This window comes from Myotis myotis, unplaced genomic scaffold (genome assembly GCF_014108235.1).
Source record: "Myotis myotis isolate mMyoMyo1 unplaced genomic scaffold, mMyoMyo1.p scaffold_m19_p_3, whole genome shotgun sequence".
NCBI classification, from domain to species: domain Eukaryota; kingdom Metazoa; phylum Chordata; class Mammalia; order Chiroptera; family Vespertilionidae; genus Myotis; species Myotis myotis.
In genome coordinates, this window is record NW_023416335.1 from 147537354 (window position 1) to 147548944 (window position 11591).

Below are 11591 nucleotides of genomic sequence, written 5' to 3' on the forward strand. Positions count from 1 at the left end.
TCAACAGTGAACAAGGACGTGAGAATTGAGTGGGTTCAGCCTAGAAAGCGCTGTCATTGGCAAAGGCCAGCTGCTTCTTCGGCCAGAAGCAATTAGTTGCTTGTGAACAAGGACCTTTTATATCTTTCCCTTCTTCCACGCCCTCGCTTTCTAGAAAAGAATCTTCCTTAAACATAGTGGCCACTCAATTGATTTAATCAGCATTATTCAAGGATGATTGGGTTTGGTTTTAAAAAAAAAAAAAAAAACTATAACAAAAATAAACAAAGACCCAGCCAGTTAGTTCCTTAGTTGGTTGGAGCATGTCCCAGACACCAGAAAGGTTGCAAGGTTGCGGCTGGGCTCCAGGCCAGGGAGGGCACATACCTAGGGTGTCGGTTCCATCCTTGGTCCGGGCATGTACTGGAGACAGCCAATCTGTCTGTCTGCCTGTCTTTCTGTCTGTCTGTCTATCTGTCTCCCCCTCTCTCTCTCTCATCAATACAAATATATTCTCAGATGAGGGTAAAATAAAAATAAACAATAAACTAATAAACCAAACTCATAAAAGGAACAAATTGGTAGTCCCCAGACTGGGGAGTGTATGTGAAAAATGTGAAAGGGATTAAGAAGTACAAATGACCAGTTATTAAAATGGTCACAGGAATGTACAGTACAGCATACAGAATATAGTCAATAATGTTGTAATAACTGTGTATGGTGTCTCATGGGTATTAGACATCCCAGGCTGATTGCTTCGTAAGTCTAATCGCTATATGGTACAACTGAAACTAATGTAATATTGTATGTCAGCTGTAATTGAAAAATAAGTTATTTTTAAAATACTTTTTTATTAAAAAAATTACAAACTTGAGAAAATAAACAAATGGGACTACATCACAATAAAATGCTTCTGCTCAGCAAAAGAAACCATCAACAAAACAACAAGAAAGCCCACTGCATGGGAAAACATATTTGCCAGTGTTATCACCGATGAGGGTTTAATCTCCAACATTTACAGGGAACTCATACAACTTAACAAAAGGAAGATAAACAATCCAATCAAAAAATGGGCAAAGGACCTAAATAGACACTTTTCAAAAGAGGACATTCAGAAAGCCAAGAGACACATGAAAACATGCTCAAAGTCCCTAATCATCCAAGAGATGCAAATCAAAACAACGAGGTACCATCTCACACCTGTCAGAATGACTATCATCAACAAATCAACAAAGGACAAGTGCTGGAGAGGATGCAGAGAAAAAGGAACATTAGTGCACTGCTGGTGGGAATGCAGACTGGTGCAGCCACTGTGGAAGACAGTATGGAGTTTCCTCAAAAAACTAAAAATGGAACTACCATTTGACCCAGTGATCCCACTCCTAGGAATATATCCCAAGAAATCAGAAACACTAATCAGAAAGGATATTTGCACCCCGATGTTCATAACAGCACAATCTATAATAGCGAGGATTTGGAAACAGCCTAAGAGCCCATCAGCAGATGAGTGGATTAGAAAACTATGGTACATCTACACCAGCGGTTTTCAACCTGTGGGTCGAGACCCCTTTGGGGGTTGAATGACCCTGGCGGAAGCCGGTCCATCCTTGCTGCTTGACACAGTCGCTGCAGGGAAGAAACATCTGCACAGCATATGTCTCGGGGGACCTGGCGTATGTGGCATACTGTTCTTAATATCTTTGCTCCCCTTCTTGGCGCTATGTGTTTTAACCAAGTCACCTCTCCGAGAAAGGTTGTTTCCCCAGATAGGGATTTTTCCCTGAAGTTAGGGAGGGAATAAAACCCCTTAACTAAGTGCCAGACGGGTAGTTAATCACTTTACGAACAAACATGCTTAAGCTACATAATCTTTACTCCCTGGAATGGAGATAAGAAAGGCCCTAACCTTTGGAATAGAAATTGATAGGATTAAAATCAACTGGTATAAATACAGATGTAATAAGACAATAAAAGACAGAACTTGGCTGGAGATCCTGGCTAGAGATCCTGGCTAGGCTGCTGATCAACTGAACGCTGTCTCCGTGTCATTCCTTCTTCGCCGACTCCGTCCATACTTTTGGGAACCCCTGGACCTGCTGGGGCTGGACCCCAACATGACCCTTTCGCAGGGGTCGCCTAAGACCATCGGAAAACACATATATAATTACATATTGTTTTTGTGATTAATCACTATGTTTTAATTATGTTCAATTTGTAACAATGAAATTGGGGGTAACCACAACATGAGGAACTGTATTAAAGGGTCGAGGCATTAGGAAGGTTGAGAACCACTGAACACAATGGAATACTAGGCTGCTATAAAAAAAAAAGGAACTTTTACCATTTGCAACAGCATGGATGGACCTGTAGAGCATTATGCTAAGGGAAATAAGCCAGTCGGAGAAAGATAAATATCACATGATCTCACTTATTTGTGGAATATGATGAACAACATAGACTGATGAACAAAAATGGGTCCAGAGACAGAGAAGCAGCACTGAACGGACTGTCAAACCTCAGAGGGAAGGCAGGGGAGGATGGAAAGAGTGATGTAAGAGATCAAGCGAAGGACTTGTATGCATACATATTAGCATAACCAGTGGGCATGGACACTGGGGCGGTGGGGGCTTGTCCTGGGGGTGGGAGTGGCCAGGGAGGAGTCGATGGGGGGAATAAAGAGACATATGTAACACTTTAAACAATAAAAAAAAGAAATTTAAAAAAATTTACAAACTCTAACCTTTATCACAACAAATATAATGAAGTTTCTGATTGTGAGAGCATGTGCTTGACACAGAAGAGAAAATCACAAGAGATGAAGAAAAATAAGCATAAAAATATAAATTACACAAGTTGGCATTTGTTAAATGAAGAAACAGGTGTGTGATGTAAAGTTCAAAGTCAGGATTGATCAGTGAATATCCGGGTAGTTCACAAAGGCCTCAGAAAGGATCAGAGTGTTTTGTGCTTTGAAGGGCCATGAGACTTAAAACAGAGGAGAATATTATAGGCACAAAAGAAATATTATTTAAAAAGTCCAGAAATGAAAGTGTAAAGAGCTTTTGGTGAAACAATAAATTAATTTGATTTGTACAAAAGTCAAGAAAAAAAAAAAGTTTTAAGAACCTTTAAATTCAAAGCAAGGGGATGGGGGCTTTGGACAGGGAAGGTAATAGACAGGTTGGGGGAATGTAAACAGGAGAATTGCTTTCCATTGTGTTTCTTAAAAGACCACCATAAACAGATTCAAGCTCTGAATAATCTGGCCAGCCCTCTCTGGACCAACTTCCCCCCTTCTCATTAGCCCTGTGTTTTGAAAAAATTTTGTTCAAAAAGTTTTGAAGAGCAGAAACAAAGGGCAGAAATGATGGGATTAGTGCTTTTCTAGCGATGGAACCATAAATGAAGGAAGAAGTGATCATATTCAGAGCGTTGGGGAAAGAGATATAAATGAGGCAAGGATTCTATCTTTGGAGGAATTGGTATTGACAAGGAGAAAATTCTGAGATGTCCTAAATTAAATTATAGCAGGACAGAGGGTGGAAGGAAGAGACAAAAGGGGTTAGTCATTAACAACTGCAGTGCAAAAGCAACAGAAGACAGCAAACACTCCTTAATGTATGTTTGAATTATTAAATTAGCCTGCAGGTGGCTAGTTCTGAAATTATCTAAAAGGCAAGACTAGCCAGGCACCATAGAATCCAAGGAGCCTCTGCTGCTTGTTTACACAGGAGTTTTACAGACTCTGCTGCCCCACTCCCAGAACTAGGCCCGATTCACCTTCTCCTACCTCTTTGTTTATAGATAATGTAAATGCTTTCAGAAAGGCTTTCTCCCTGCTACTTAATGTATAAAAACACTTGCAAAGTCCTCCAGAATCAGACATGTTGTCTTTCCTACCTAGCCACGCTGCTGGTGGTTTAGACTCCATGTGCCAAGACTGGTCTTTTTTACTACCAATGGCCTAATAAACTTTTTCTTTAAAAAACAAAATAACAAAACAACTTTCAGCCGTGTAAGTTAAAATTTTTTTTTTTTTGGTGAGGTTGGTGATCTTATTTATTTGGTTATACTTATTTATTCTTTTTAATTATATGTACACTAGTAGCCCGGTGCACGAAATTCTTGCACATTAAAAGGGAATTAATTGCCCTAACCAGTTTGGCTCAGTGGATAGAGCATTGGCCTGCGGACTCAAAGGTCCCAGGTTTGATTCCAGTCAAGGGCATGTACCTTGGTTGAGGGCACATCCCCAGTGGAAAGTGTGCAGGAGGCAGCCGATTGATGTTTCTCTCTCATTGATGTTTCTAACACTCTATCCCTCTCCCTTCCTCTCTGTAAAAAAATCAATAAAATATATATTTTTTTTAAATATTTTTTATTGATTAAGATATTACATATGTGTCCTTGTCCCCACGTTACCCTCTACCCCCCCCCCCCCCCGCTCATGCCCTCACCCCCCCGTTGTCCGTGTCCATTGGTTAGGCCTATATGCTTGCATATAAGTCCTTTGGTTGATCTTTCCCCCTTACTCCTACCCTCCCCTACCTTCCCTCCAAGGCCTGACAGTCCAATCAATGCCTCTCTGTCTCTGGATCAGTCCTTGTTCATCAGTTTATGTTGTTCATTATATTCCACAAATGAGTGAGATCCTGTGGTATTTATCCGCTCTCCAGTTCCATCCATGCTGCGGCAAATGGTAAGAGTTCCTTTTTCTTCTTCCTCTTCTTAAAGAATACCTTTCAGCATTTCATATAATGCTGGTTTGGTGGTGATGAACTCCTTTAGCCTTTTCTTATCCGTGAAGCTCTTTATCTGACCTTCTATTCTGAATGATAGCTTTGCTGGATAAAGTAATCTTGGTTGCAGGTTCTTGCTATTCATCACTTTGAATATTTCTTGCCACTCTCTTCTGACCTGCATGGTTTCTGTTGAGAAATCAGCTGACAGTCGTATGGGTACTCCCTTGTAGGTAACTGACTGTCTTTCTCTTGCTGCTTTTAAGATTCTCTCTTTATCTTTTGCTCTTGGCATTTTAATTATGATGTGTCTTGGTGTAGTCCTCTTTGGATTCCTTTTGTTTGGGGTTCTCTGCGCTTCCTGGACTTGTAAGTCCATTTCTTTCACCAGGTAGGGGAAGTTTTCTGTCATTATTTCTTCAAAAAGGTTTTCAATATCTCGCCTTCTCTCTCCTTCTGGTACCCCTATAATTCTGATGTTGGTACGCTTGAAGTTGTCCCAGAGGTTCCTTACACTATCTTCATATTTTTGGAATCTCTTTTCTTTTTTCTTTTTCGGTTGGGTATTTTTTGTTTCTTTGTATTTCAAATCTTTGACTTGATTCTTGGGATCCTCTTGTTTGCTGTTGTATCTCTGTAAATTATTCTTTATTTCAGTCAGTGTATGCTTAATTTCTAGTTGGTCCTTTTTCATGTCCTCCATGGTCTCACTATACTTATTGAGGGATTCATTAAATTTATCGGTGGTTTCCATAAAATTCTTGAAAAACCTTATAAACGTGGCCTTGAACTCTATGTCCAATCGTTTGCTTTCCTCCATTTCTGCCATTTGTGACCTGTTTCTTTGTCTCTGCATTTTGGCTGCTTCCCTGTGTTGATAGAGTGGCCCTGCGCTCCAGGTGTCCTGTAGGGCCCAGTGGCTCAGCCTCCCCAGTTACCTGAGGTGGACACTCTTGGTGCACTCTTGGTGCCTTGGTTGTTGTAGGTTCACTGGGAGGAATTGACCTCCAGGCCAATTGGCTGTGAGAATCAGCTGTGTCTGAAGTGGGAGAACTTCTGTGCTGAAGACACCCTTCTGGGGCAAGACTTGCTTCAGTGGGGCTTTGGTGCTCACTGAGTCTGCTCCCTGAGTGTGTCCCTTATGGATCTGAGGAGTTGCAATCTGGATGGTCCCCCTCTGACCACTGGGTACAGTGGCTCCTGGATCTAAGGAGGTGCTAATTCAGCCTCTGCCTGAGGCCACACAGCAGGAGCCACGAAGAGGCTCAGCTGTGAAGCAATGCAAGCCGCTGCCTTGGGCCTTCTCCAAGTTAAAATATTTTTTAACAATATTGAAAATTTTATTAACCAATATCACCCCAACAAATTCAATTAAAAAAGAAAGAGACTGGTCAGATTCTATGCCAGTCAGCATCAAAAGCTCCTCCTTCTAGGCAGCGATTGGCTCCTTGCAATTCACCCAGATTTGGTTCTCAATGGTCAGTTTCTATGCCAGTCAGCATCTCCGAGCCTATCTCAGGGCCTGATCGGAGAGGCAGGGCTGGTCAGCAGCTGCTCCAGGCTGCTGGCTAGTGGACTGAACTGCTGACCTCTTGGGGAGAGAGAAAGAGGCAAGGCTGCTGTTGAGGCCCTGGGAGAGAGAGAGGCAAGGGCGGATCAACAGCTGCCACAAAGGCTGCAGATCAGACCCTGCTTCTCTCTCCAGACCTCAACTGCCTCTGCCTGCCTGCCTGATCGCCCCTAACTGCCAGTTTGATAACTTTTACCACAGAAAGTTTTAAGGGAGGACCAGGAGCAATATAGGTCACCTTTTGGAGGAATGAGGAGTTTATATCCCCCACATCCCCCAACCAAATCTGACACTTATAATCATGTAACCTCAGAATCATGTAATGCTCAAATGTTGCTATTCTGTTTAATGAAACACTGAGTTGCTTTTTGGAGACAACAGACCAAAACTTCAAGTCATGCAGCTAAAGCATCTGCAGAGGAGAGATCTTTGATCTCCAGCAGCCAGGAAACAAAGTCTTGCTTCACCACCCCTCACTTCACCACCCACACTCCCCCACACATGGAATCAAAGGACTAGCAGTGGTTCTCAACCTTTTGGCCCTTTAAATACAGTTCCTCATGTTGTGACCCAACCATAAAATTATTTTCGTTGCTATTTCATAACTGTAATGTTGCTACTGTTATGAATCGTAATGTAAATATCTAATATGCAAGATGGTCTTAGGTGACCCCTGTGAAAGGGTCGTTCCACCGCCAAAGGGGTCATGACCCACAGGTTGAGAACCGCTGGCCTAGGGTATAACTAGACCTTGAACACCAGAACACTTTCAGAAGCAGAGGGTCTGGTTGTCCAGAAAGACCCTGTGTTGGTGCTCCTTACCATAAATGGCCAAGCTCCAAGGTCCTCCAATAAAACTTGCCTCGCCAATGCTTCCACATACCATAGTGTTCCACTGAAATGCTTTAAATCCTTGCCTGAACCCTGGATCAGAGAGTGTGGACTTTGAGCATCAGCTTCCTTTTCTCCTGGGTGGTGCCAACTCTATATATAAAAGCCTAAGCAACCATTATGACCAAATGACCAAAACAACTGGAATGACCAGATGACCAGCCATAGCTATGATGCACACTGACCCAGATCTTGCTGCTGGGGCCCTGACAGCCCCGAATCTGGTTCACCCACACCCCAGACCCAGACAGGAGGGAGGAGGGAGCCCAATTCCTTGTGGAATTGGCCATTGGTCAGCTTGCTGCTGGAGCTAACCTCCCTCGGTCCCTCCCCCCAGCAGGCTGCCCCCCCCTTTGCCCCCCCGCATTGGCCTCGATCACTGGCCAGGCCAAGGGACCCCACCCGTGCACAAATTCATGCACCGGGCTTCTAGTTCATAATAAAATAACCAATCTTTCTCCACTGCAATTCTTAGTGTTTACTGTTTGGCTTTGCTAGCGCAAGATGAACGAACTCTTTCTGTTCTGTAACAATCATATCTTGTATGAAAGTTGCTGAGCTAGTTAACTGCCAAAAAAGACAAGTGAGTTTGGGTAGCCTCCACCCTCCTTCAGCGTGGAGTGGTTGCTAGAGTTTCCTGCAGAAAATGGCAAGGGTTTAAGAAATTTTGCTGGTAGTCCCAAAGAGGGCCACTGCTTTGGTAATAGAATCTTGGCGGCAACAGGAGTTCTATTTGATCATGGCATTGGAATGTCTATTGGTGGGATGTTCTGAGTTGGGGCATAATTTCAGCTTCATTCGGATCCCTATTTTCCCTCCCTCTCACCTCCCCACCCACGCTCCATTTCCCTTCTCTCCTGACAATAAAGAAAATATAGTACATACATGCTTGATCAATTTTCTACCTCTGACTTTTGTAATACTTGATAGAGACTATAAGCTCCACAAGGCCTAGGTCTTGTCTGTTTCTGTTCACCTTTGTACCCCCAGGACAGACACAGTGCCTGGCAGGCAGCATGTTTTCAATGATTAGCTGTTGAATGATTGAATGCTTAAATGAGTGGTTTAACTGGACATGAAAATAGACATACATGTAGTAAAAAAATTATTTATTCACTTGGTTTTTTATTCACTCTTCCACAAATATTTACTGAGCACTTATGACAGACACACAGTTAGATGCTGGGAGTACAAAATCCCTGAGTGAAATAATGTCACCCAGGGGTCTTTCCCAACGAGGTGAAGTCAAAGAAATAGTTCTTTATTCAGTTGGTAGAATAAAGAGGCCATATAACTGTACATATAACTGTACTAACCCCAGAAAAGTGGAAAGAAATGGAATACATTTCCTTTCATCACAGCACTCTCAATCTGCAGTCCAGAGAACACAGCCGGGTGCAAAATACTAAACTTTCATGCAATGGCACATTCATGAACAAGAAAATTATTAATATACCAACAACTGGACCAAAACACTGAAGCTCTCTGAGTAATTCAGTGATCATTACTCATAATGTGTCTGTCAGAGTTTCCATCTGCCACCAAGCTCACCCCACCCTCTGCCACAATAACTCCTCTCATGCTGAGCTCAGAGTCTGTGTCTACATCTGTGTCTACAGGCCCCTGTTAGTCTCTCTTTCAAGAAACCAGTTTTTTTCCTTCTGAAAAAAACGCAAATTCTATTTCCTTTGGAAAAATACAATTTGCAATTACAGATAGATAGATAGATTTTAAATATATATTTTTATTGATTTTTTTTTCAGGTGAAGTTTTTAATTCAAAGATAAATCAGTCCTTTTAAGAAACCAAAAATATTTTGACAGGTTTATGTTTGACTTTCAAAAGCAATACCACTTTTGTATGCTGAAAAATAAAATCTTTAAATTGGACTTGTTGGTCCCATTCTTCATCTCGTAATTAATGTATTTGCTACTATTTACAAATAAAAATGTATCTTTTTAATTCCTTTGCTAAATCCTAGTCCTCTATGTATTAACCTGAATAACATGCATGTTTTAATTTTTAAGGCAGATGGTAAACTTTTCAATAGGTCTTGTTAGATTTCATCTCATCATGGGGCAAACACTTTCACAAAATGTAATAATTCCTTTTTTAAGGTTGATGTAAAGAGAACTTGAGCAACTAAATAGCAGAAGTACATAGGCAGTATATATGTTGCCTAAGATGCTATGATTATGTTCTCTGCTTTTCCATTTGGCCATGGTGGCTACAGTGGAAAACAGGAACTGGTACAAAGCCTGAAAAAAAATGTAAACCCAAATCTCAAGTGCATTTTAGGAAAAGTACCAATTGCCCAGCTACCTCTTCACAGCAGCTGCAAAGGAAGAAATGTTCTTCTCTCATAAGACTTTCAATTCCATGACGTTACATTCACACCTGCTAACCTGGGTGAAGAGCTTTAGACCAACTTAAACAGAAAACTGCTTTTGTTAATACTAAATACTATTTTTCTCTTAAAGCAAGAAAATTCTGGCATTTCCAGTGTCAGGAAGCACAAATACTATTAATCATTCTTTGCACGTAGAAGTTCCTCTTTATCCTGTCCTGAAGGATGAACAAAAGCTTGAGGTGTACAGTTCAGAAGGTAAACTGCAACAGGAAGACCACCTATGTTCACCCAGACAGTGTGCACTTTCCACCATACATGTTCCATTCCAGATAATGCCTTTGTACAGCATTTCTTCTCCTAAGTAAGTAGTGCAGCTCGGCCTGTCCCTGGTTTACAGATATGGCTCATCTCCCATAGGCAAGCTGGGTAAAGGTTCCAGTTTCTTTTCTTGGAGTCCATCCTTTTTTCCAAAATGGTATGTCTGTTACAATAATGTCCACAGAGCCAGTTCTTAATGGCAGATTGCAGATATCCCACTGAATAGCATCTATGGGCAAGCCCCAGGACAATTTGCCTTCGTTAATTTGGCTCTTGGTCAGTAAAGATGAGATGTTATTTGCTGCTCTATTCACAGCCAGTGGATTATTATCACCAGCAATATGAAAGCAGTTAGACCATTCAGTAGCCCCTTCTATTGGTATTGCCCCTGTTCCACACATCATATCAACTACTATATCAGAAGGTTGAGGAGCACAGAGCCGGAGCATCCCATAAGCAAGAGTAGGTCTTAGAGTTGTAGGTCCAAAATGTGTGATATTTCTTCGGTGGAGACTCTCTTCTGTCAATGCGATGCCCACAATGACTTCATTATCATGGATATTCAAAAGCACCTCCACATCAAAGTTGGTCATGTCAGCCTTCCACTTAAAATAATCTTGAACAGCACCCCCAAAATCTCTTGCAGCCTCATTTGAGGAAAAGCAATGTTTCTCTCCTGCCCTTTTTTATTGATTTTTTACAGAGAGGAAGGGAGAGGGATAGAGAGATAAACATCGCTGAGAGAGAAACATCGATCAGCTGCCTCCTGCACACCTCCTACTGGGGATGTGCCCCAACCAAGGTACATGCCTTGACCGGAATTGAACCTAGGACCCTTCAGTCTGCAGGCCGACGCTCTATCCACTGAGCCAAACCGGTTAGGGCCATATATATATATATATATATATATATATATATATATATATATATATATATATATATTAGAGGCCCATTGCACAAAAATTTGTGCACCGGGGGGTGAGGGGGTCCCTCAGCCCGGCCTGTGCCCTCTCGCAGTCTGGGACCCCTCAGGAGATGATGACCTGCTGGCTTAGGCCTGCTCCCAGGTGGCAGAGGGCAGGCCCAATCCCTAGGTGCAGCCCCTGTTCGGGCTCAGAGCAGGGCTGATTGGGGAGTTGGGGCGCCGCCCCCTGTCATGCACAGAGCAGGGCGGATCAGGAGGTTGCGATGCCACTCTCAGTCAAGCTCAGGGTAGGGCCGATTGGGGGGTTGGGGCACCGCCCCTTGTCACACTCAGGGCAGGGCCAATGGGGAGGTTATAGCTCTACCCTGTCACACACAGAGCAGGGCCCGTGGGGCAGGGGGGCGGGGGGGGCGGGGGTTGGGGCGCCGCACCCTGTCACACACAGAGCAGGGCCGATCAGGGGGTTGGGGTGCCGCACCCTGTCACACATAGAGCCGCAGGGCGATCAGGGGGTTGGGGAGCTCCCCCTTATCAGGCACAGAGTAGTGCTGATCAGGGGGTTGGGGTGCCTTCCCCTGTCAGGAACAGAGCAGGGCGGATAGGGAGGTTGTGGCCCCGCCCCCTGTCACACACAGAGCTGCAGGGCGATTGGGGGTTTGGGCGCTGCCCCCTGTCACGCTGATCCTGGTGCTGGGAGGCATATTACCCTTTTACTATATAGGATAGAGGCCTGGTGCACGGGTGGGGGCCGGCAGGTTTGCCCTGAAGGGTGTCCTGGATCAGGGTGGGGGTCCCCACTGGGGTTCCTGGCCAGCCTGG

At 43.4% G+C, this 11591-nt stretch overlaps 1 protein-coding gene across 1 annotated transcript; it reads right to left on the minus strand.

The window, feature by feature from the left end:
• Positions 1 to 9722: 9722 nt before the first annotated feature.
• Positions 9723 to 10527, minus strand: LOC118651053 (THUMP domain-containing protein 3-like). Its single transcript, XM_036299794.1, has one exon. The coding sequence runs from the start codon at positions 10438 to 10440 to the stop codon at positions 9934 to 9936; it is 507 nt and encodes a 168-aa protein (XP_036155687.1). The 5' UTR covers positions 10441 to 10527; the 3' UTR covers positions 9723 to 9933.
• Positions 10528 to 11591: the final 1064 nt, after the last annotated feature.